The sequence below is a fragment of the Uranotaenia lowii genome, chromosome 3 (genome assembly GCF_029784155.1).
Source record: "Uranotaenia lowii strain MFRU-FL chromosome 3, ASM2978415v1, whole genome shotgun sequence".
NCBI classification, from domain to species: Eukaryota; Metazoa; Arthropoda; class Insecta; order Diptera; family Culicidae; genus Uranotaenia; species Uranotaenia lowii.
The window spans coordinates 210,744,026-210,771,334 of NC_073693.1; the positions used below are offsets into that span (position 1 = coordinate 210,744,026).

The 27,309-nt window shown below is 37.8% G+C and overlaps 1 protein-coding gene and 1 long non-coding RNA gene across 3 annotated transcripts in view; both read right to left on the minus strand.

Moving 5' to 3' along the window:
- Window positions 1–27,309, minus strand: part of LOC129750851 (acetylcholine receptor subunit alpha-like 1) — a 361,925-nt gene that overhangs the window by 41,379 nt on the left and 293,237 nt on the right. The window contains exons 4-5 of the mRNA XM_055745954.1: window positions 23,518–23,562; window positions 632–741 (exon numbers count right to left, since the gene is read on the minus strand). Coding sequence (XP_055601929.1) covers window positions 632–741; window positions 23,518–23,562 — 155 coding nt within the window. The remainder of the gene's footprint in view (window positions 1–631; window positions 742–23,517; window positions 23,563–27,309) is intronic.
- On the minus strand, window positions 3,030–4,171 carry LOC129750852 (uncharacterized). 2 transcript variants are annotated; one of them, XR_008738512.1, is made up of 4 exons: window positions 3,853–4,171; window positions 3,565–3,706; window positions 3,280–3,395; window positions 3,030–3,218 (listed from the first exon to the last, which is right to left on the minus strand). It is a non-coding gene; the product is annotated as an uncharacterized LOC129750852 (long non-coding RNA). The 2 variants fall into 2 exon arrangements; XR_008738511.1 differs by having other exon boundaries at window positions 3,565–4,171.

Consider the following 27,309-nt stretch of genomic DNA (forward strand, 5'->3'; position numbering starts at 1 on the left):
GAATCGGATAAGTAGTTTTCAAATGACGATGTCCACGGACTTTAAAAATGTGCTTTCGAGAAAAACGCGTTTGAAGTTTCTGCTCTTGCTTTCTTGCAGTATTAGATAGGAGGAGATAAAGGCCTATAACTTCTACAGTTTTGCTTCAATTGACTTGAAAATTTGACACAACATTCTTGAAATGTTTTACAATAAGAAAATAAAAAAATAAAAAAATCGATTTTTTGAAAGTGTTAGACCCTACCCCCCCCCTTAAATTGACATATCTTTGCATGACTAACTAGCTTAAAGGGAATGCTCTTTACTTATTCTAGATTTTTTTCAACAAATCTGTTGATAAGCTGCTGTAAGCTTCTGAGCAACTAATGTAACTTATTTAAGCTTGAGTGCACCGGAAATGGAACCGTGGAATCACTCATGTGAGCTTTTCATTAATGCTCTCAAAATAGAAAATAGTGAACCGTCATAATCCCGTGGAAGTTTTTTTTTGCGTTTCTCTTTTAAGCTTCCGCTAAACTTGGTATCGCTAGGTCGAAGATTTCCGTTTCCAGGCAGAAAGAAAATGGTCAGCACCGTTTTAATTCCGCGCTCCACGCCAAGCCAGCCGTTGATAATCCGGGGCCATACTCACTTATTATACAACACAATATCTGGCAGCCAAATGTGTTCCGATGGCACGTGGAGCTGGTCCACTCCTCCGTAGTCATCGGGATTCCATTTGAGCTTGTAATCGTTCCATTCCTGAAGGGCGAGAAGGTTTCGGGAAGAAAAATGGAGAAAAGGAAAGAAAGAAAAAAAGCAAACATCGTTATCGCAGATATCAGGGAATAGTAGAAAACGTTCAGTCTATAGAAGGAAATTAGCGATATAATGGAAAATTTCAGGCGGGCGCACCCCCATTAGTCAGCGCTGTAAATTTTTGAAGATAGTGAATGAATGAGGAAAAAATCTTGGTCAATTTGCCGTTACCGTTTGTTCAAAGAGGAAAGAATATGGGCTGAGATAGAGAGAAAAACAAACAACGTTCAACTTGAGTTTAATGCTTTCACTCTGCTCGACACATTGAATTAATTTCTCCTGCCATCTTCCAAACGTTTTTTTTTAATGTGAAAAAAGACTTAGCGTGCTAATATCTTGTAAATTGAACGTTCATACTTTTTATCAGTTACAGATCGAGAGTACGATAGAAAGGAAAATATGAAGGCCATTTTGATATAAACCTCTTGAAGGTTTCAGAACAATTTGAGGGTTCTAGAAAATCAATGCTGTAAATTTTTCACATAGAGGTAAAAATTGAAAAAAAAAAAAAGATTTTTTCTAGATAATCATTTTATGACTCCCTTATGAAACATGAGCACAATGTCAAACATCGATGAATATTAAACGGGCAACATTACCTTAATGAGCCCTCTAAAACTCAACCCCTCTTTTAGACGGGGTTTCTTGAATCGGCAAAGGGTTAGTTACCCTACTTGAGTTGAGACCCTCTTTTTTGTGATGGCCATTTGGGTCGTTCCTCCACCCCATACGCTTCTTTAGAAGTGGGAGGGACATTTTATCCTTAGGATATATTATTTTGAATTTTCTTATTCTGTACGACTTTTTTCGTCTTACTCCCATGTATGTCCATCACCGTACAATTCTTTATCTGAATCCTCGTCAGATTTCCATCACTTTCATCATATGATCCTTGTCAGGATTCGTCATATTTTTAAACAGTCTGTTTGATGTATTGTATTGCCATTTTCTTAAAAGTATTTATGTTCACACTATTTTTTATGCTTGTCGGTAGGTTGTTGAACATTTGCAATCCGTTGTAGAAAAGAGAGCGTTTGCTCAGTCGGCAGTCTGAAGTCTTGTGCTCTTCTTGTGTTGTATCTGTGAATGTCGATTCCGTATTGCAGGCCATCCATTAAATAATATGGTAACATTCCATTTTTTATCTTATATTTAAATATCAAACTGTTATATGCAATTCTTTGTTTCACTGACAACCATTGAAGAATATCGAGCATTAAAACACTGGGAGTGTATCAATTACATCGAATCACTACATAATTTTATTCTGTATTCTTTGTAGTCGATTTGTTTGTGTGTCAGATGCGTGAAGCAATATCACTGACCATACTGACTGGACACTCGATTTCGTTTTCTGGATAATTTTTCCAACAGTACACAATGTCGATTCCAGAGTGCGCATCGATCGATTTGAAGAAATGCTATCCCAGTTAGGAAATGCCACCCAACTTTAAAACAAAAACACGCAATTTCTACGATAAAATCGGGCTAAATAGGACCATTTTTCCTACAGGGCATTTTTTGTCAAATTTGTCAGGTTCGCCACCTGCCGTCGGTATTGCGAACCTGCAAAATCTGACAACAAAAAATTAGACAGAAAATGATTGAAGTTTTGTTCTAAGTGTCATGTCAGTGTGGTCAGTGGCAATATTGTAGCGCAATGTAGCGTGCCTTGATGTGCTGCTCATGGTGATCATGATGTAATTGTAAACAAATAACAAATTACACAGAAAATAAACTGAACGTTTTTAACGTTTATTTTATTTTAATATTTTCTCATCAAACGTAAAATTTTCTGTTTCCATAAGACCCTCTTATGAAAAGCAACAACCTCTCATTGAAGCAGGTGTTCATCTGAAGAATTCATTCGCTTCATAAGACAATATTATGAATTTCATAGATTTTTCTTATGGCGCCACTTCATAAGAGAATCTTATGGTATACACACTACCAAAAAAATCTGGAAAATTACATCACATATGATGTAAATAAAAAGAAGCATCATATATGATGTAATTTTCAGTTCGAGTTAAATATTACACGTCTGTAAAATAAAAAACGTGTATTATTCAACTCGCTCTGAAATTTTTGACGCTTCGTTTTGTTTACATCATATGTGATGTAATTTTACAGATTTGTTTTTTGTAGGGCTTTTTTGTTAATCCAATAAGAAATAATTCCTATTTTTGTTTATAGATTTTTTTTTATTAAAATTTAATTACATTTGGTCATCTACATTTTGTTTACTTTTGGTTACATACGAGATGGAATTCATCAACTTGTTTTCAAGGGACGGATTCCTCGATGTACTTTTCCTTGTTATTGAAAAGCGCAGCCTTACGGCTCCTCGGCGGTTTTGTTCGACAATCAAAGACGTTCCGCTTCCGGGAGACGAAACATTTGCTGGCGTGAACAAAAATCTGTAAAAAAATAAAATGCCACAGTTACCACCGGGCTGATTCAATCGGTTAAATGTCTTACCTTAATTATTCATTTGAAGTATATCTACGATGGGACAAAGTTGTATTGCAGTTTACTGCAGCTAACCAGCATAGATTTTTTTCTCGACTGCGATTTCATTGTCCGGCTCAATTTTCCTGAAAGTTTAAAGTGAAACGTAAATTATTGGACATAACGTTTGGCAAAAAACTCACGTTAACACCAGTAGTATCCGAAATGTGTATTAAATACCAGGGAGCTGTACATATTTTTCATCTCATTTAAACCGCAACGCAACGACAAACTGTAGGGAGATTTTGAACTTACCCTTTTTTAAAGTTGCCCATAATGGTTCTTTCATTAGAGCCGTTTTTAATTGATGGCACAGGTCTCTATGGTGGTTGCCAACGCGAACAACATCTCCGACAGCAGCTCTCCAGACACCGGAATAAGTGCAATTGAGTGAATACTGCAATAGGATTAATTTCTTATTAATGATTGCCTTACAGAAATCAGGAAACTTTCTCAAATATTCTATTAAATCATATCTGTTTCTCAGTAGAGATCATTGAAAGAAGCTCCAAAAATACCAAATAAAGAAAATAAATGTCTTACCATCTAGCACCCAAGCCATTTTGTGAAGGATGAGTGCATGGTGTCTTCCACTAGAATCTCCATGCCGAGAGTTTCTTATTGCACACGTAGACTTTTCGGAAACACTCCTCCGCCAACTGCTAGTCGTTTGAATCCGGTCCGCCTCCGTTTTTTGTGGAATACTCATTTTTATCAGGTGACCATCGACTGGATCGCTAAAAACTGCTGCGGTTCAAGAACCTTAGGGAGCCACTATCTGTCGGGCAGCGACTAGTTTTTTAATCTCATTCGTCGTTCTGAAATAAAAAAGGATAGGTTTCAGATCGATCTACTCCGCCCAAAATCGGCACTACTTACCTTTCCTACAATAAATTTATTTTGGCTTTGGATTAAGGCAATGAATTTTTAGCTTCGACCAAAAAAGTAAACAGAACTGAAAAAAAACGACAGAAAAAAGAAGTAGAGAGAATGGCAGTCTGAAATATTTCGAGTGCACTGGAATATTTCACTCCTTATAATAACTGTAGTAATTCCTAGCATAGAATTTACTGGATCACCTTGAAAAATTTTATTCTTCGTATTTTAATTATTTCTGAACTCTGAAAACTTGAAGGTCTTCTTGAAGTCGCGATGTGAACCAACTGAATTGAGCGATTTGCTTTTTCAATTAAAATATTTACATGAAATTTAAATTTAAATGCATTTATACATTTACATTGCATAAACGCGTTCTGTGTCATAAATTGATAAAATTTACATGACAAAATCGTGTTCTGTGTCATGTAATAATATGGCGTTCCTTTTTCAGTGCTACTAAGGATTCATATTTTTTGTGTATATAAAAAATATCTGTAAAACTACATCATATATGATGTAAATAAAAAGAAGCATCATAAATGACGGAATTTTACATTAGCAAATTCTGTTCTGTGTCATGTAATATTAGTGTGATTCGATTTCAGTGTTTCTAATGGTTTAATTTTTTTTATTTTGTAAATTTACATTACAAAATCGCTTTTTTTGTCGGGTAATATTCAAGGTTTTCAATTTCAATGCTTTTAAGGATTCAGATTTTTTTTCTGTGTATAAGATAGTATTTTTCTGAGTGTAGGCCTCCTTTACTAACACAGACGCACCAACTTTCGACCGGAGTCTTCTCAACAGAGGCTGGCTTTTTTATTCTAGCCGTGTGGAGCTAGTGGAGCACATCTCTCAGATTTCCCCTTTTTTGACAGATATAAACTTTTTTCTTCAGATTTGAGCTTTCATCTCCTATGCTCTCAAGGCAAAAAAAAGCTTAAATCTGAGGAAAAAAAGCTTGAAAACGAGATTCACTAAGACTAATTCAATAGATGTTGGTCACACGATACATAAATAAATCGTGTAACGTTCCCGCCTTCTGCTTCTCAATGGCTTCTTGGATCCCTTATTCCTTCACTTGTCACCAATTCCCTTTCTTATCCGCTGCGGAAATATGATCGCACAGGGCGAAAGCACTCGCCTCAAGACTAAACGTTGTGTGTATCCGCTAACTTGGAGGTAAGACCAACCCGTGAATTCCTCCTTTTGACTATTGACCCGAACCGTGAATCCGACGAGGCTAACCGATGTTGCCTTCTCGAACACCGACGACAACTGAGCTAAGTTGCTCGGCCAATCCAGCCAGACGGCGGCAACGCGATTCAAACCGTATGAAGCACATCTCTCAGATTTCCCCTCAGATGTTCCCTTTTTTGACAGATTTAAGCTTTTTTCTTCAGATTTGAGCTTTCATCTCCTATGCTCTCAAGGCAAAAAAAAGCTCAAATCTGAGGAAAAAAAAGCTTAAAAACGAGATTCACCAGACTTACTCAAAAGATGTTGGTCACACGATACATAGACAAATCGTGTAACGTTGCAGGGATCTGTCCAGATGATTGGAACTGCGCCGGGGAGTCTTTTCACCAACACACGATGAATCTGTGCTTCGTCAACTCGACAACCGCGTGCGATGCAGAAGTTTGTTTACAACTTATCCGGGTTGCAGAACACGATCTTCAAATCGGCTTTTAAAGAGCCTCCTAAGAGAACCCTCTGAGATGAATTATAAACTGTCTTCACCGGTAATGCTAACTGCGTTGCAGGTATCGCATATAATTTCGCTGTATATGGGGGTTTTGCTCAATGCATCAGTTGCTTTTAACACCCTCTGTGTTAACTCGGGAATTCCACGTGGGATGACAATTACCCAGAAGGATTTCTCCCTGACGAACTTCTAGAATATTTTTATCCAAAATTATGCTGGATAGTTCACTAATTTTTAACTTTTGATGTCACACAATCAAGATAGATAATAAAAGTGATTTTTTGACACTTTAGCGGAAGTTCTCTAGTAGCAGTTCTCTCACTTGACAGTACAGGGTGACAAAAAAGTCCGGTCACACAGAAAAATCTCAATATTTCAAAAAATAAGAAGAAAATCAGAATCTGACTTTCATAGCTTTATTCAGTAACTCATCAAGATGCTTCACAGACGATATCTCGGAATTACACCACCTTTCTCTGATCGAACCAGCTTCAGATGTCTCGGAAAGTCGTCGCAAGCGGCGTGCACGTCCGGTCTCGTATAATCTTTTTCAACCTTGGAGTTCTCACAGACCTTGGTCGTCCAGATCGTGTCTTGTCCTCGGTGCCTCTGGTCTCTAAAATCGATTTATGGTCTGGTATACGAATTTCTGGTTGATTATGAGCGGTTTTAGGTGTTTGAATATGTTGAATATGTGTCCGGGTTTGTACCCTCTCACATATTCAGCGATGACAGCTGCTCTCAACTCTGCTACTCACAGCTTAATGTACACAAATGCACAGAAACGAAACTCTGCTTCTGTGGGCAGCAAAGTTAGCCCTTTCATTTGACATATGGATGGCACCAGAGAAATACAACGTATAGGCTACAGGCGACCCCAAAAACAAAAAAATGTGACAGGACTTTTTTGTCACCCTGTAGCTCGATTCTCTAAGAATTTTTTTTTCACAAAATGAAGTACAGGTATTATGCGATTTAACGAATGTATTTCAAGCTGGATCTTTATCTAAATATTTATCTAGATCGATATCTCAATGATTGAATAGCGCTGTTTGGTCATTTGTAATACAATCTAAGTTAATAAAATAAAATAATCAATCTAACAATCCATACAAATAACAACTGTTTGACAAGCAGTTGTCAAAAGCTCTGGATAAGAGAAGCTCAAGAACACGAAACAATTGGAAATGGACCCTTTTTTAAATTTTTTTTCATATTTTTAGCTTCAGAAATCCTTGGTTCATGGGTATTCAGATTTAACAAAATTAGTGAAAATTTTAACAGGCTTTTTTGAGAAAAAGTAATCCTTAGTTAGCCAGAAGAGATGAAATATAAAAGGCCAGCTGGGAAAAAACCACAACAAGTCAAAAATATGTAATTTTTTCCCTACAACGTAATTTTTTGCCTCGATTTCCAGCAAAAAAAAAAATGCTGGAAACATCAAGTAATCCAAATTTTTGCTGGAAACCAGCAATCAGCTTTCTAATTGCTGGATTTGTCAGCATTCGGTTGTGTTCTTTTCATTTTTGCTGAAAAATCAGCAATCGGGTTTCAAATTGCTGAACATTCCAGCAAATGATCCAGTTTGCTGGAAAATCAGCAATCGAGTTGTCAAATTGCAGTCTGTTTGTTTTCGTGCGCTGAAGCAAGGTGAGACTCTATTTTACGAATTTTGATTAGATTAATATATTTTTTTTTATTTTCCTTTTTACCAGACATCAAGTCAAGGGTGTTCCTAAAAGATTCTAATCAGAACTCTTTTCTCAGGTGGCGAATGATAAACACTTTCGCACAAAGCTGCGACTCCAGAGCCGGTGTTGGAAAATTTAAAATAAGTTTTTCGAAATAAATACAAATGTAATTGAAAAATGGAGCTGTTTTTTATTGCTCATTATAGGCACAGTCAGTATTCAATATTTAATTTTGAATTGAAATATAAATTTTATACTAAATACAGCCGGTTGTTTTGAAAGAAATAGCTGGTCTCCTCTGCATTGCTGATTTTCCAGCAATTTGAATTTATGGAAACCAGCATTACATTTCTTGTTTTTTCCAGCAATTTAAATTGCTGAAAATTTTGCTGAAAAGTCAGCGGACAGAAACCGGCAAAATTTCGCTGGTTCTCAGCAAAAAAAAAAATACTGTGTAGAAGTTGAAACATCTCAGCTATTTGTTGAAAAAATAATATTAAAATTATTTGAAAGTATAGCCAAGGGTCATTCTTATAATGTTTTAAAATTGAGAAAAAACACGGTCCAAGTACCTATTTACGTAAAAACTGCAACCAAAAAGGACTGAAAGATAAGTTCTTTAGCGCCTGTGGTTATGCAATCATAGGAAAAAAAATTAAAAAAAAATCCTCAACGATAAAGTTTTAAGTAGATCATAAACTGTTTGTAAAAATAACACTAAACTATTGTGAATTTTCTGGAGAAAATAAGTCAGTCCAGTCAGTGAGCGAGTGTGAGCGGGAAAGCGAGCCAAGCGGGACATTGCGTAGTTTCCCCGGCTGGGGCAGTAAAGTGGACCGACGGCGTCGCTGCGGCAGGCTTGGCCAGTCTGCACAGTATGTTCAAAATTTGGAGTTTTTTTTATCTCTGAGTTTATGCCCCATCTTTAACATTTCTCGAGTGTGCTTTCATTACGTCGTATGAAACACCTGAGGAATTCACAGAAAACTGCTGCAAAAGTTATCAAAACAACTTTGAAGTTTGTATTTCACGTAAAGATTACAAATATTCTAAATGGAAAATTGATAAATTTTAATAACAGGTAGGGAAGGAAGGAGGATACTCGATCCATAGGGATACTGATTCCTCAGCTATATTTCAAAACTGGAATGTCTAGATCAATATTCAAGAAAAAAATGCTAAAAAAGAACATACCAAATAATATAGAACATTTTATTTTTTGAGTTATTTCACTTTGTTCGAAAAATCTAACAAAATGTGACTTGAGATCTTATTTATCATTTAAAAAAGTTTCCCACACGAAAAATATAAAAATAAAAATATTTATCTCAATATGTCAGTCGTTAGAGTATAAAATGAACTTCTAAATGCCATATTTTTAAAGCAGTAGTAAACTGTTATTTAAAAAAAAAAGTTTTCCAAACTTGACCCCTTAAGTCCAAAAAGATATATTTATCTACTGAATGGATGTTGATCTTTGATTAAAACAAAATGATTAATATTCATCCAATGACTTATATTTGTTCAGTAAGTTTCTGATAAAAAGAAATCAAAAAGTGCGTTTATCTGAAAATAAGAAAATCGCGCCTATAATAGAGGTATGCAATGAATATAGGGTATTAGGCAAACTTTCAGAATTCTTTTTGTCTGGCTTCTATAAATTGTGAAATGAAAACTAAGATGTCAAAAAAGTCAATAGAACTTCAATCTTTAAATTTAGCATGGTTTTTGCCAAAGCTTAGGGAACGCTGATTAGAGGATCAAGTCTCTCTTAACTTTCAAAATATCACTTTTTTTAGTCCGACGAAAACGCTTCTAGTTCATCTACGCGCTCGTGTTTCGATCTATATTGTGCAGCATATAAACTTGAAATAGCGAAAAAAAAGTTTTTTTTTCTAGTTGAAGTAGAATGATCCTTAATTCAAGCATACTTGATTTTACAATCAAGGACGCTTCAACTTCGTCGAAAATCAAACAAGCGAGGTAAGGGTATAATGGCCACCTTAAGAAGAAAACAGTTACAATTAGTGAGTTACTTCATTGTTTCGTGTTCAAACTCTTAAAAAGTATATTTCCTAACGGGCTAATACTTGAAAAAAGTAGATAAAAACGTTTTAAAATGCATTTTATAATTTTTTTCCAAAACCTGAAAATCAGTTACTGTAGAGGCAGAATGAGAACCCCCACTGGGGCAGTATAAGCACCATTAATCGGGGCACAATGAGCATTTTCTGCCGTAGAATCTAGCAGCGAATTCAACTCGATGATGTCAACTGAATTATAGAGACTTGTTTCATCGGATTTGGCCTTTTGGTTAGGTGTCGAAGAAGTAATCAGAAGACTCGAAATCGATTCCTTTTCGAGGTTATTTGTTTTCATTTATCATCCATGATCGATTATTTCTATTGTTGCATTGTACGAATAATAGCATCATTCGCTGAACAAAGCACTCTCCGACATCTAACCAAGAAACTAAATCGTCCAATGTAAACTTGTTAAGCTGTGGTTCTTTAATTTAGTTGACTTCATCGAGTTAAGATCGCTGCTAGATTCTACGGCAGAAACTGCTCATCGTGCCCCGATTAATGGCGCTCTATATGCCCCCGGTCAACGAAATAAAGTAAAAACGCGTTTTAAAATTGGTTATAGTGATCATTAAAAAAAATTAATGATGATGAAAATTGAGGAACAATGTGCACATCCTGTTGCAGTGCGTATTTTATAGATCAAGGTGATTTAACGATCACAAGAGCTCATTTTCCGGTACTCAAAAATTATAATATTTTCGTCACTTGAAAACCTAGTTGTTTTTTCTAATATGTTTGCAAAGATAATGAAGAGATTTCTTTTTTGGCGATGAATTAATACTGTAGGAACTACAAAACAGTTCCTCATGAATATTTATTTGAAAAATTCGTACTTTCTTCGAAACATGGAGTGATTAATATTCACCGGGTGCTCGTTATGTCCTTATCTTCCCTAAGCCAAGAGATGAAAGGTAAATTGACTATTTTTTGGCCACATATGACATAACTTCTTATTTCCCAGTTGTAAAGTCTAAGTTATGGAAAATTCAAACCGTTTGTTTTCAACCCTTCAGTCATAGAAAGCATGAATGGAAATGGATGAAATATTCAGTGAAGCTTTTTTATTTTGTCTGCAGTTTACCTTCAATAACTATCACATTGATTTGGATTATTGCCTCGTAAAATTTTGCATCTAGCTCTGTTCTGAAAAGAAAGGTGTAATTTGAATGAACGTACTATCCTTTCAATACTTGTTGATTAAGGACAAACGTTTTATTTTTATTGGATACCATTGTTAGTTGAACAAGATAGTGTTATCAATCACAATCGCAAATGAAAGCAACCGCCTGGAATGTGTGCCCTTTTTTTTCATCCCATTGATTTCCGACTAACTGTTCCCAAACTGCCATTAGAACCGGGAGTCAACAATCAAAAAGCGCTTTCGGCCAAACCCATAAAACAGTTCCAGATGACCCCATTCAATTTGAATTTTAACTGTAAATTACCAAATCGTTTGGGATGGTGCGGGTGCTATAGGACTTTTTGCGATTCACCGCCGAGCCTGCCGCCGGTTTTATCCGGAGAGAATTGCTCGGCCGGTGGTCATCAATGGTGTTTTTTTTCTGTGGCCGTTGTTGTCTTGTTCAATTCAACCTTTCCCGCTGACAAAATGGATGAAACGATAAAAGTGCAATAGAGCATTAAATTCCAATAAACAACCTCTTTTCCAAGGACATTTATTCATTCATTTAACCCCACACATTGACCGACATGTTCTGTTTCTGTTTACCGGAGGGCATCCCACAACTTTTACCCTTGCTCACAATGTACAGAGTGTGGAGGGACCTTTTTGCGTAGATGGAACAAAACCGTGCCGAGAGCCATCATCTGATGGCTAATTTATTTTATTTAATGAATTGTGACCCCAATAGAAAAAAAAATAAACTGCTGGGGGCTAGCAGTTTTGTGTTGTTTTGCAAAAAATAAACGATAGTTCATGGTAGCGGAAATTGAAGTAGTTCCATGGAATAGCTTTTGAAACATGTTAATAATATTAACGATGTACAGAATTTAAAATTACAGTTTCCATTGTTGACAATTCGAAGCCAACGTTTTCACCTCGTGTCAGCAGAGATGTTCGTTGAGAGTTCGTATTTTTATCGTATTTTTTTCGAATCACTGACAAGCAGTGATACATTTATTGATCCACCGTAGAAACTAGGGGCGGATCAAATATTACATTACGCAATTTTCTTTCATATTCAACCACCCCCTCCTCCACCCTACGTAACACATTCGTTTCAGATTCCACGTATCGTAACAACTAATCAATAACTTTGATCTGTACCACTCTCAAAGTTCTTTGCAAACTGAACAGGATCCAGGAGAAAATCGACGCTGCACTCCGACGGCAACAAGCTGGATTCCGATCCAGACGATCATGTGTGGACCACATCACAACGCTACGAATCATACTGTAACAAATCACCAAATTTCAGGACTCTCTTATGCTGGTGTTCGTTGATTTCGAAAAAGCATTTGACCGACTGAACCACGAAAACATCTGGGCTGCTCTAAGACGACGAGGTCCTTCTCATTGAAACACAGTACGAGGCATTTTAGTGCAAGGTCTTGCACGACGATGTCTTGTCTGAACCAATCCCGGTAACTGCTGAAGTGAGACATGGATGTATTTTATCACCGCTGCTTTTTCTCATCGTATTGGATGAGATCTTAACTGGATCGATTGACTGTAGATCAAACCGAGGATTGCCGTGAAATCCTTCGACAATGGAACAACTGAACGACCTTGATCTGGCAGACGATATTGTTTTGCTCTGGGCTGGTAGTTCCTCCTCGTGGTCCAGGGCGGAAACGTGTCTGCAAGTACGGCGTATTGCAGATGTACGGCCAAGATAACTATCACTAAACCCACTAGAGGCCGTCGACGGGTCTGCCAAACCCGCGCGGAAGAAGTGGTGCACCCGGGTACTAAAGTATCAGTACTCGGTATAGTGTTGTACACGCAGCTAACGCACAGGTCGCCTACTCTCGCTGGTTGTCCAGACCCGAATATCCCATCGTGCTTCGCTACACTCTTTGCAAAGCAAGCATGTACAAAAACATACACACGCATCAATAATTAGACTAGGGGAAATGGAGTATAAAATGCTTCGTCACCTTTTTAGTACGATACTACATTTACTTTTCTTTTTTTATAAATTTTTGTTTGGTTTAATCTTCCAACATAATCACAGAATCACAGGTCAACCATAGCTTCTTAACCTATGACCTACGAAATTCTCAATCGCATTTTACTAAACTTAGCATCGTAACACCCAAACGCAATGGACCTACACTTTCACTCGTTTCGGTATTTCACTCGATATATTAACTTCAAATAAGTAATGATTTTCCTTAAACGGCTGTTATTAATTCCATTGCAATCAGATTGGAAATTACAAACCTCATTGAATTCCTACTCATTTTGTATTATTTATAAATCTTCTATACATCAGTATTTCTTTTTTTGTTTTAAGGATTTTTCAGAAATACTATGTCTTCCTCTTATTCGCTACTTTATTTAATGTACTGCCTTTTTCCCAGTACTTTGCTATTCCATTCTTATTCAAACTTTTAGATCATGTTAGGTGACTATTCGTCTACAAAAAAAAAAATGGCTGTTTAGACAACTTTACAATGTGGACCTATTTTGTCTCCACATGTACATTTTCCGTGGTCATAATTGTGTCAAAGTAAACAACATAGACGCATATATTTATTTCCATATTTGCCGGGGAAATAAAGACAATTCTACACCATTTATTATCGCTCCTTGTAGGAGCTCGAATACACTCTCGCTCGGCATATTCTGACAACCAGTGCCACCTTGAAGACAACCTGTGGTTACCAAACTTGGACCTAGGAGTGCTGTAGCACCCAGCATTATTGCTTCAAAAATCATAACTCAAGCAACTAAGCAGCTTAAATGCCTTCATATTATCAAATCATACTTCATACCCGTACTTACTGAACCCTTCTGTTCATCGTCGATGTTCAACTTATGAGGCTTGTGAACATGTCTTAAACTTCCCACCGAATATTTTTTTTTTTAAATTTAAACATCAGTCGCAACTCAACCCTTATCACCTGTTTTCGAAATAATCGCTTTTTTTTTGGCTGATTTAATTGTTACCCTGCAAACTTTCATTTTCAATTTATATCTGTTCAGCTTTCGAAGCAAGTTGACGAAAAACTTCTTTCCGTTCTAAACCATAACAGCACTCACAACTACATCAGCACAATTTTATTCGTTTTATGACTCTACATACGGTTTGCACAATCTTAACTTTGAGCGATTCTCTGTCGTCCAGTTCCATGGTTAACCTCCTTTAAGGGATCTCATTCCGACATCATCCTGAGAGGACACAGTGAAATAAGAAGTCTGCGATTGAAACCCAGTGGCTCATCTCTTTACAGACTGAATCACTTGCAAGTTTCGTATCAATAGAAAAACAAACACTGCCGCATTTAAGTATCATTACAACTAGAGAAATCCATTTGCAGACCTGATCAATTTCCAAACCAAATGTACATTTTAACTACTTTTTTTGGTATTATTATACCCTAACATCCTTCATCAATTTCTCATACCACTTATACTTCAGAGCTCGTAAGAACCCCTTCATCCGACCAATCTGGCCATTTGTTTCGTTCTCATGAACATTCGCTTAAACTAAAGCGATCAAAACTCGATTACAGAACATAGAAAGATAAAAAAAATAGCCGTTCAGTAAACATTATACAAAAGTCTTCAAAACTCTGCTAATTCTGCTTTAATTGCTTCAACTCAACTTAAGACGGACGTAATAATTCCGCTCAACAACAACCACATGTGGTCAAAAAAGTTGAGAGCGCTCCCTTCGCTAAAACGAACTAGCTTCTGCCTTTAAAATTTCATTCAGATTCCCAATCAATAACAACACACCTGCCCCTATCATTGATGCTACTTTTTTCCAAACGTCAAAAAAAAAACTCCATATCCTTGTTAAGTCGTTTGCACTAACCATTTACCAACACTTGTTTACTAGCCCTGGAAGATGCACTCAAGCCGACCACAGGACTACAAGCCATCCAAACTCAATACTTGTTGGCGCCGACCAGCACAAAAATATCCACGGCAACTACACTTTTCCACTGGCAGTGATTCATCTCAAGCAAGTCCATTCTATCGCAAAACAGCATCTTCGATCAGAACTTTTTATGATTCTTTAAAACAACATTTTTCCACTTCAAACTAATTCTTCTGACTTTACCTGATCTTGGCTCCACTGCATCATCCAACACAAACTCTTTTCTCAGCAGTAAAACTCTCCAAAAACCCTAGCTTCAATCAAAACTACCATAAGACCTATCGTCACTCGCAGACACACATGCCATCTTCTCATGCATCTTCAACTTCTTGCCAAAATCGCATCTCTAAGACGGAACGCATTAGGAACAATTCAAAGCACCGTCATTCAGTTTAACTTGAGACGCAACCATCAAAATATACTCACACACACCTCCTTACAACCTTGGTGGTTTATCAACAACCGTCGACTTGCTCACTCATCATAACGTTACAACAAATCCTTCCTTCCACCATCTTCGAGCAGTGTCACCACAGCTTTCAAATTTGTTCAGAACATCTTTTTGAAAAAATATTCTAACACCACAAAACACAGTATTGTTTTCTCCACTTATCATGATTCTTAAGCCATTCATTTCATCAGTAGTCTTCTTCCATTTCAAAAAACAAAATGTCTTCTGTTCCTCTCAGCAAGGAAATGACTTTTCTTCCCTCGGTTTCAGCATTGAAGCTATTTCCAGCATTGAAGCTAATTCCAGCATTTAAGCTAATTCCAGCATTTAAGCTAACTCCAGCATTTAAGCTAATTCCACCATCTTCTCTTTTTTCAGCATAAAAGCTACGACTGTCTGATTGTTAAGACAAGGAACTACTTTTTTTCCTCGTTTTCAGCATTGAAGCTATTTCCAGCATTTAAGCTAATTCCAGCATTTAAGCTAACTTCACCATCTTCTTTTTTTTCAGCATCAAAGCTACGACTGTCTGATAGTTAACCACTATTTCTGCATTCGAGCAATTTTTTGTTTTTCCGTTCTGTTTCAACAAACTCACCTGAATTGGATGCCATTTTAAAATCCTCGTCGCCAATATAGTGTTGTAGGGGAAAAGTTCATATAACGCCCCATGTGGCTAATACGCGCCACCCTTGTTTTGAAGAATCTGAAACATTTTAAGCCTGCAAAATATTACCAATTTGTTTTAAATGCTGTGATTGGTCATGGCAAGTATGAATTTTTCCTTAAAATGCCCCTGTGCCGTGATAATTTCACAATTTAGGTTTTTCTTCATTTCGATCTAAATTTTAAAACACTTTTAATAAGGTGTCACCAAGCAGAGAAAAACGAATAAGACAATATTTTCTGACACATCGATAGAGGAGAATCTAAATTACGATTTTATACTAAAAAATCATAATGAACTCGCTAAGGTATGCTTTTCATGGGTATGTTCTATCACGGCCCATGCGCTCGTTATAACGCGCCGATCGTAGTAGGCTGAAAATAGCATTAATTTTTTAAAAAGGGCCAATTTTCATTGGAAATGAACAATAAGTCTTAAAACATATTTTGAGCGATAATTCAGCCCAAAAAATCTATTTTTCATTTTTTGTTAAATTTCTATTAGTCCATTTTGATTTTCTTTTCAGTCAAAGTGTTTGTAAGTATTGGTGTGTTTTCGGTCTTCGGCTGCTCTCGGGTGTGTTCGGCTACTAGGCGCGTATTGAATACACAGCGGCGCGTATTCACAACACAGTTCTGTTCTGTGGCTTTGAATATGGTTTTTAAAAATCAAGTTTTTGAAGAAAATATAGCAATTTGAGTAATGAAAAATCATAGGCATTTGTAGAAAACACTTTTCTTCAACGATTACACCCATTTTTAACACAATTTGTACGCGGAATACATAGAAAATCAGCGATTCGCTTAGGTGGCGCATAATAGGGCATGTTCCCCTACACGCAGCTAACGCACAGGTCGCCTACTCTCGCTGGTTGTCCAGCACCGAATATCCCATCGTGCTTCGCTACACTCTTTGCAAAGCAAGCATGTACAAAAACATACACACGCATCAATAATTAGACTAGGGGAAATGGAGTATAAAATGCTTCGTCACCTTTTTAGTACGATACTACACTCGGGTGTGAGGGTGAAGGTCCAACACGCTTTCGGGGGGTCATCGCCCTGAAATGCGGACGTGACCGGAGGGAGAGCGATCGCCAACTCGTTTAGTGCTTCGGTGGGTATAGACCCGACTCGCAAAACGAGTAGATGCGCAAAGTGGTGGCCAATGGTGGGCCGATCACTTGGGACGTGTTTTACACGTCAGTGTCAGAGAGGCACAGTTTAAGCCAGAGGTCGACAGGGTTCGACACGCGCTTCAGGAATTGATGCACCCAAACCGCGAGTGCAACCTGATGAGGGTGATCTACAGTTCGATCTGCGCTTCGGGTGAGTCAAGCGCCCGACTTGAAGATGGAGTAGTTGCGCTGAGTGGTGACTTAATTCAACACTACTTGTGAGTTCGGAGGAGTCTGAGTCCTACACGTGGCTTAGGAGGCTTACCCTCCCTGACCCGCGTGTTCGAACAGAGAAAGTGTCGTCGCTTTGTGTTTCTGGACTTCCTGGACTAGATCCACAAAGCTTGTAGTTGCGCTACATGGGGACCTCATTCACACGATGAGATGTCAGGTCCTAACTCGTCAGAGGAGGGGTTGCGCATCGAGTTGTGTTAGAACGAGGTATTGCTGACAGAGGATTCGGAAACGAGTATTACCTTGGAGCGCATTAGCGCGAATCTGACGCTCACGCCAGATCTTTCTACGAGCTAAGATCCGAATCTTTAACTCAAACGCCAAATCCGTATTGTTGTACGAGTGTGAAACTTGGTGCATTTATGCGGTGACGACGTGAAAACTGCAAGTTTTTGTGAATCGCTGACTGCGGACCATCATACGCTCTTGGTGGCCTAGCAATTGGATCTCAAACGTGGAACTTCATCGCCGGTGTCATCAAAAGGCGCTAGAGATTGAGATTCGGGAACGTAAGTGGAGATGGATTGGGCACACGCTGCGAAGAGATGAAAAAGAGATTTGCAGAGAGGCGCTTGACTGGAAACCAGATGGGCATGGAAGTCGCGGCATAAGCTGAAATCCTCACAGTTAACGAGAACCTTGGCTGGCAGCAAGTGAAGACGCTGGTTCCGGATCGCCAGCAGTGGAGATCTTTTATCTCAGCCTGCAATACTTCCTCAACCTCTAAACGCGTTACGTAATATTTGAATACTCCCCTACCTATAATTTGGCAGTTCTTGATCAGATCCTTGTAACTTGTACCTATGTATTTCTTGGTTGTCCTTTAACTACGTCATCAGTTCTCTTCAAAGCGCTGAACAAAATGTATTTACCAATCACCGTACGGTCTACAACTTTGTTTGGACGAAGCGCAGTGAACAAACAAACAGTTGAACACCCAGTAGCACTTTAACAGGTTGGCGAATTCCTTCCCCACGCTTAAGTTGTAGTGATAACCACGATTTTTTCTACGCAGCATGCGTCAATTTTCATTCCGTACCGGCTCATGCGTCAACTGTAGAGCACAGAACTGTGCTATACTAAGCTGAAAAGTGGTCAATCCAGCTCATTTTAGATCGTTTATTGTTCCGGCTCTTGTTTAGCTAGTTCAGAACCCTTAGCGTTATTTAGCCGTGTCCGAGTTACAGATTATTAAAATTGTCGCAACATACTAAACGATGATTCTAATGCTGGTGAATTGTTCGGGCTCACCCAGCCAAGTTAAGAGAATGCCTAACAAAGCCATTTAATACTATGTATTAGGCAGAGAAGACCTTCTATCGTGAAAGACGGAGAACAGAGATACTTCCCAGAGAACCCCAGATACTTCTGGATTTTTGGAAAAACGTGTTAGTGAGAGGGGTACTCTCAAGTTTATAAGGCTTACGGTTAGCAAGTGCTTCAGCAGCCAACGAAAAAGCACCAGCCAGGTCGAGGAGCCAGCAAGAGTCGAGGAGCCAGCCAGGGGGCAGAGAACCATCGCAGAGGACCAGCAAGCTGTCGAAAGACCGCCAGCGTAGACACGAGCCAGCGAGATGTCCCAGGCCAGTACGAAGGTTCCATCAGAGGTCGAGTCCAGGGAGGTTCGTGGACCGAGAGGGTTACTCTCGAAGCCATCACAAGCCACGCTGCGGGAGCTCACGTCCAACGGCTGGGAGGAGTCTCAGGATCCGCAACCGGGCAGCGCAGAAGTGGAAAAGACCAGATGGTGCAACACCCCGATTTTATTGGGCGGTGCTGATAGCCGAGAGGGTTTCTCTCGTGCTTTGGTTGTGCACTGTGGTCAGCAGTTATGAGTTGATTCAAGCGCAGAGGACCACAAGTGCGGAGGATCGCCAACACAAAGGCCACGAGATGCTCCTCCAGGTCAGCCAGAAGGTGCCGAAGCTGAGAAGTCAGATTGCGAGAGGGTTACTTTCGATGCCGTCACGAGAAATGCTGCGGTTAGCATCATGAGACGGCCGGGAGGAGAAGACCACATCCACACACTCCCGGGATCTGTAACCAGAATTGGTTAGGGTCTAATACTCCAGATGGAGTATTAACTCCGGTTATAGGCTGGTGCGGAAGGCCGAGGCTGCAGAGAAGGAAGCAAAATTGGTTGCTTCTCAAGGACTTTCGAAGGAGTCCTAGCCAAGAAAAACCACAAAAAGAGATCGCGACTCCCCCGCGTCGTGAACGATTCCTCCAAAAAAAAAAAAGGGCACGGACTATGAGGATGCCGACGGTGAAAGTAGTGCTGGAGGCTGGCGAATGGTTCGCAATAGGAAGGAGAACGTGAAAAGAAAGGTCGTTATGAAACCAGAACCACCCCCAAAATCCAAACCTCAACGGGTGAAGTCCAGGGGTGATGCGCTTATCGTGGAAGCGAAAGAAGGCACAACGTATGCGGACTTGTTCCGCAAGTTACGCGCAGAGCCAAAGTCATCTGCTCTTGGTAAGAGCGTCACCAAAACAAGACGCACCCAAAAAGGCGAACTGCTTTTCGAGCTAAAAAAAGACCCGGCGGTAAACAGCGCCGACTTCAAGGAGCTTGTCGAAAGCACCCTAGGCGATGAAGCGACTGTCCGAGCGCTATCACAGATCGCGTCCATTGAATGTGTTCGTACAGAGAATCGCGGATGCGATTTGTGGATAGAAAATTTTAAAATAACACAACTTTTCGTGTCCACGGGTGAAATAAAAGAGGCATTTTATTGTACATATATCGAACATTACAGTTTTTCCCGCTCAAAATTATTACAACATCACATAATTATCGTTAAACTGGCAACACTCAGCACACACTCATCTGGCGCAACCCCTTATAGTGTAGTTCTAACCCGTTATCGGAAAAGACTGGGTTAACTCCTTTTTCATGTAAAGCCCTTGTACCCTTTATGGTGTACGTCAAACAGAGGTGAAAATTAGTAATGTAAGCATGTGAAATCTACACATTATTTTAGAAGCCCGCTCTGCATGGCGATGTCAGCCCTTTGAAGGATGGAAAGAAAATTAAAAAAAAAACAAATCAGTTTGTTTTGAATTCCTGTATTCGTCAAGGTATAATTTTCATGCTCGTGTTATAGAATAGGAAAATATTCATTCAGCTGATCTTATTTCAGCATTATCCGATTCATTGAATCGTCTCACGAGATCGGTTACGGCAGAAAGAGTTCTATATTCTGAATGACAAGTTAAAAAACTACCCTTTATTTATTAAGCCAGCTTTTCTAAATAATGTGTAAAATTGACTCGATGAAACGACACTTTTTTTGACAGATCTCGGCGGTTCACAATAATGGGCCAATTTTACAAGTTTAAGGTGTTGCGCCAAATGAGTGTGTAAACAAAATAAAAACGGTACAAGGGGTTACAGTAGTTTCTCGATTTTATCACTATTCGATTTTATCAATACTCGCCAAATTCACGCTCGATTTTATCACGGTTATTGTTACATTTTATCACGCTTTTTAAGAAATCATTCAGAAACCATTTCCAGGTCTTTAATTTTCATTCAAAAGCATAGAGCGTCTTTGTTTATGATATTTTTTATGGTTTATGTTATAGTATATAGGTATCCAATAATATGAAAATTCCATTGAACTCCTTATTTTATCTGTATAGTGTTTAAAATTGTCATTTGGATTTTAAAAACGCTTGTAATAATCAACACAAGTATTTTAACGTCACGCTAATGCTAGTGATGCTACTTGTGTTGATTAGTCGCTTTAAAAAATTTAACTTTTTTGGTTATGCGAATTATATAAAAATGTGGGTGAATTTAAGTGTTTTTGAAAAGAGATAAGTGATTTCTTTGTTGAATTTGTTGGGTGGCGTTGCGTAATCCTTATTGGATAGCCTTTAGTATTGTCTGAATGGATAATTTTTGAAGGCCAAAATTAAATTCTGCTAGCTTTGTCTGAAAATATGACAAAGATTTCTGTTTTTCTACATATAAAAACAAAAGATTATCTGCCCATAAAGCAAATTTCGAGAAACACACTGTAAAAGTCTAAGTTGATGAAATTTAAAAATATTTTTCGAATAAATATACTTTTTTGTTCATCAAAGGTGTTAAGATTAAAAACTTGAAATTTGAAATTAGCGGAAAAACATTTTTTGATGCTAATATCTTTGAACTTTTTTTCAATATCGAAATGAAAGATAACGAATGTTAAATTTCCATCAAAACAAGATAATTCACTTTAATTAGATGTAGACTATCAAATGGATATACAACATGGTTTTATTTCAAGAAAAAACCTAAAAATTTGCTTTAGAGAAGAATAATTTGAACTAAAAGCGATCATTTTTGTTTATTATTCTTTGATAATTACTCCTTATGATCAAAATTTGATGATACAAAACGTTTCCACTACTGAAATCATTATAAATTATTGATTAAAGACTGTAAAAATACTTTCTACTTCAATATTTAGTTTCGCCAAATTCACGGTTTCGTCATATTCACGGTGATTTTTTTTTTGATCGTGATAAAATCGAAAAACTACTGTATACATAAAATGTTGTGACGTTTACTACAAGGTGACCAAAATTGATGAGATTCATCGTATCGGCCCACTGAAACGAACGTTTTAATATTTATCACCCTAACTTTGTTTATGTTCTGATTTTCACTTGCAAATTTTAAGCATTTGAAACACAACTCGACAACTAATAATGTAGATCAAAGCTCGACTGTAAGGTAGTGAACAAAACCGGATTGATCTGGGACTAAGGCATGATCAAATTCACTTGTAAGTATTGCGCTGATTTGCACCGAACTGAATTGGAACTGGACGTTTGCATGCGGGTGAATCTCGACCGGAACTTTTGAGCTTCGGCCTTTATCGGAAACTCATTTGCCGTACTAGAAAGTTTGTTGAAGTGATTCGGATCTCCTTTGCCAAAATGATTAACAATGGGTACACTGACTCTGAAGTTCCTATTTGAGTAGTACCTCCAAAGCGAGTACTGGCCGGTAGCCAGTACGGCAGAAGCCCGGATGGCTGGTGTTGAACCACTAACACTAGTACCATCCATCCGGGTCGCATTGTTGATCGGGAACGGGACCTTAGATTGTCAGCAGCAGGACTAGTTTTTCGGAACATCGGGACTGGGACAAGCTTACACAATTGGCTCGGGTCATTCATCGGTTGAAGACGGGTGCTTTTGAACAAACGAGACAGTAAACGGCGCACTACCTTCGATGTAGAATCATTCGAAGTGAGTACTGACCGGACAGTCAGCACGGCAGGTTTCCGAATGGCTGATTTCGGTTGAACATTTCGGGTCGATTTACTGTCGGAGACAATAATGGCTTAACGGGCTGGGTAACAGGGTGGCTATGATCGTAGTTAAGCAGGCTCTGGGACAACGTTTGTCAATTGCAACGGTCAGGAACGCTACAGGAAACACGGTTCGTCGTAGGCTATCCAGGGCAGGATTGCTTAGCGCAGAGCAGGGGTGATTAACTCCTGGCGAAAGCCTTCTACATCCTGGTCACGGCACCAAAATGTTCGTACAGAGAATCGCGGATGCGATTTGTGGATAGAAAATCTAAAAATAACACAACTTTTTGTGTCCACGGGTGAAATAAAAGAGGCATTTTATTGTACATATATCGAACATTACAGTTTTTCCCGTTCAAAATTATTACAAAATCACATAATTATCGTTAAACTGGCAACACTCAGCAAATAAACAAAATAGAAACGGTACAAGGGGTTATACATAAAATGTTGTGACGTTCACTACAAGGTGACCAAAATTGATGAGATTCATCAGAATGTAAGGACCTTGATGAGTTTACCACTGCAGAGGAGCTCGAGAAAGCTCTCTCCAGCATACCTGGCATGAGCAACGAATCGGTAGCTATAAAAATAAGAAAGGCGTACGGTGGTACTCACCACAAGTAGTAGAAATGATGGCAACTCTTGCAACTCATACAACGTTGCAACTTTCGATCAGCAAACCCTGTTACTTTGTTGCCAATATTTTGGTTACAGGTTGTATCCATCATTCGTCTTCCGAAAATTAAATCTTCGTACTTATGGACAGTAATTGTTCTAAATAAAACAATATGGGAAAGTCGAAAAAAAGTTCTGTGTTGTGCTAAGGAAAAATTAAGGGGAAAATGTTTTTTGGCAATTTCACTAAGACAAAAACGATTTTTTCCTCATTCATTCGAGCATAGTGATAGACGCTTCGTCGACACTTACCTGTTCTACCCACACGTTAGTCGTCATGATTTGGTTTTTTAGGTTCTGAAACGAGAGAAAAAAAAGGGGGGAAAAGAAAAATACAGTTTAGTGTTTAAGTTACAGTCAGTGTTCGCTGTTTACTAAATCAATATCAAATCAAATCCTGCTGGAGGTGTTTATTTTCCGCACGATAAGTTTTCAAATCCCAACCCATCGTCGTCTTCGCCTGATACCGGGAGATGGAAAATGGTTGAAAAGTATGAAGCAGTAGAGAAATACTCGAGAAAAGAAATCTCTAGAGCAGAGAGGGCCTCCCAGAGTCGCCCTCACACATCCACTTGAGAAATCATTTGCATACAAATTGGCGTCGATTTTCGTCCGGGAACGATTTGAATAAAATGCCATTATAGTGTTCCTTTTTGCAGTGAATAGTCAGTGAATCAATATCTGCCGGTTTTCGGTCTCGGTCTCGGGGAATCCTTTCTTGCCCCCGGGGTGGTTCACGATAAGTCCTCTCTGAAGTGAGGTTCGATAAAGGACAATTTGATGCGAGAAGGGCGCACAAGAAAAAAAGGGACACTGCGAACGAACAGTCATTTTATCCACATTTCATTTTTCTTCTTCGGGAAGGCTAAAAAACATTCTCAGGGCCAACCGGAAAAAGGGTGATCCCGGCAACATGTTGGATGAAGCACTCGGTACCATCCAATCCGACCCGGGATTGATGATGGGCATGGGAATTACACTCGAGGGGCAGTAATTTGCCATCCCAGTGTGTTCCAGCCCCAAGCCGGAGACTACTGGGAATTTGAATGAACTCGTTTCTGGTGCAAAATGGTCCAGCTGGAGGGCCCTGGAGTACACGAAATCTCTCATCTTGATAGTTATCTTTTCAATTGAATATTTGCTTTTCTCGATGTACGGTTTAAAATATAAATCCTCTCGAGTACTGTGAGAATATACGGGTGGTTGAAGATTGTACAGAAAGCTTTAGCGAAAGGAACGGTCCTGACCTGATTTTTTCGTTTATCCAATTCACAATGAAAAAAAAAAATAATGCATCAGAACTCAAATGAAGTTTAAATATTTAAATAAAAGCTCCGCTTAAACAATAATTTATCACATTTCTGATTCAGATTTCAGATTCAGATTTCAGATTCAGATTGCAGATTCAGATTTCAGATTCAGATTCAGATTTCAGATTCAGATTTCAGATTCAGATTTCAGATTCAGATTTCAGATTCAGATTTCAGATTCAGATTTCAGATTCAGATTTCAGATTCAGATTTCAGATTCAGATTTCAGATTCAGATTTCAGAGATTTCAGATTCAGATTTCAGATTCAGATTTCAGATTCAGATTTCAGATTCAGATTTCAGATTCAGATTTCAGATTCAGATTGCAGATTCAGATTTCAGATTCAGATTTCAGATTCAGATTTCAGATTCAGATTTCAGATTCAGATTTCAGATTCAGATTTCAGATTCAGATTTCAGATTCAGATTTCAGATTCAGATTTCAGATTCAGATTTCAGATTCAGATTTCAGATTCAGATTTCAGATTCAGATTTCAGATTCAGATTTCAGATTCAGATTTCAGATTCAGATTTCAGATTCAGATTTCAGATTCAGATTTCAGATTCAGATTTCAGATTCAGATTTCAGATTCAGATTTCAGATTCAGATTTCAGATTCAGATTTCAGATTCAGATTTCAGATTCAGATTTCAGATTCAGATTTCAGATTCAGATTTCAGATTCAGATTTCAGATTCAGATTTCAGATTCAGATTTCAGATTCAGATTTCAGATTCAGATTTCAGATTCAGATTTCAGATTCAGATTTCAGATTCAGATTTCAGATTCAGATTTCAGATTCAGATTTCAGATTCAGATTTCAGATTCAGATTTCAGATTCAGATTTCAGATTCAGATTTCAGATTCAGATTTCAGATTCAGATTCAGATTTCAGATTCAGATTTCCGATTCAGATTTCAGATTCAGATTTCAGAGATTTCAGATTCAGATTTCAGATTCAGATTTCAGATTCAGATTTCAGATTCAGATTTCAGATTCAGATTTCAGATTCAGATTTCAGATTCAGATTTCAGATTCAGATTGCAGATTCAGATTTCAGATTCAGATTTCAGATTCAGATTTCAGATTCAGATTTCAGATTCAGATTTCAGATTCAGATTTCAGATTCAGATTTCAGATTCAGATTTCAGATTCAGATTTCAGATTCAGATTTCAGATTCAGATTTCAGATTCAGATTTCAGATTCAGATTTCAGATTCAGATTTCAGATTCAGATTTCAGATTCAGATTTCAGATTCAGATTTCAGATTCAGATTTCAGATTCAGATTTCAGATTCAGATTTCAGATTCAGATTTCAGATTCAGATTTCAGATTCAGATTTCAGATTCAGATTTCAGATTCAGATTTCAGATTCAGATTTCAGATTCAGATTTCAGATTCAGATTTCAGATTCAGATTTCAGATTCAGATTTCAGATTCAGATTTCAGATTCAGATTTCAGATTCAGATTTCAGATTCAGATTTCAGATTCAGATTTCAGATTCAGATTTCAGATTCAGATTTCAGATTCAGATTTCAGATTCAGATTTCAGATTCAGATTTCAGATTCAGATTTCAGATTCAGATTTCAGATTCAGATTTCAGATTCAGATTTCAGATTCAGATTTCAGATTCAGATTTCAGATTCAGATTTCAGATTCAGATTTCAGATTCAGATTTCAGATTCAGATTTCAGATTCAGATTTCAGATTCAGATTTCAGATTCAGATTTCAGATTCAGATTTCAGATTCAGATTTCAGATTCAGATTTCAGATTCAGATTTCAGATTCAGATTTCAGATTCAGATTTCAGATTCAGATTTCAGATTCAGATTTCAGATTCAGATTTCAGATTCAGATTTCAGATTCAGATTTCAGATTCAGATTTCAGATTCAGATTTCAGATTTAGATTTCAGATTCAGATTCAGATTTCAGATTCAGATTTCAGATTCAGATTTCAGATTCAGATTTCAGATTCAGATTTCAGATTCAGATTTCAGATTCAGATTTCAGATTCAGATTTCAGATTCAGATTTCAGATTCAGATTTCAGATTCAGATTTCAGATTCAGATTTCAGATTCAGATTTCAGATTCGGATTTCAGATTCAGATTTCGGATTCAGATTTCAGATTCAGATTTCAGATTCAGATTTCAGATTCAGATTTCAGATTCAGATTTCAGATTCAGATTTCAGATTCAGATTTCAGATTCAGATTTCAGATTCAGATTTCAGATTCAGATTTCAGATTCAGATTTCAGATTCAGATTTCAGATTCAGATTTCAGATTCAGATTTCAGATTCAGATTTCAGATTCAGATTTCAGATTCAGATTTCAGATTCAGATTTCAGATTCAGATTTCAGATTCAGATTTCAGATTCAGATTTCAGATTCAGATTTCAGATTCAGATTTCAGATTCAGATTTCAGATTCAGATTTCAGATTCAGATTTCAGATTCAGATTTCAGATTCAGATTTCAGATTCAGATTTCAGATTCAGATTTCAGATTCAGATTTCAGATTCAGATTTCAGATTCAGATTTCAAATTCAGATTTCAGATTCAGATTTCAGATTCAGATTTCAGATTCAGATTTCAGATTCAGATTTCAGATTCAGATTTCAGATTCAGATTTCAGATTCAGATTTCAGATTCAGATTTCAGATTCAGATTTCAGATTCAGATTTCAGATTCAGATTTCAGATTCAGATTTCAGATTCAGATTTCAGATTCA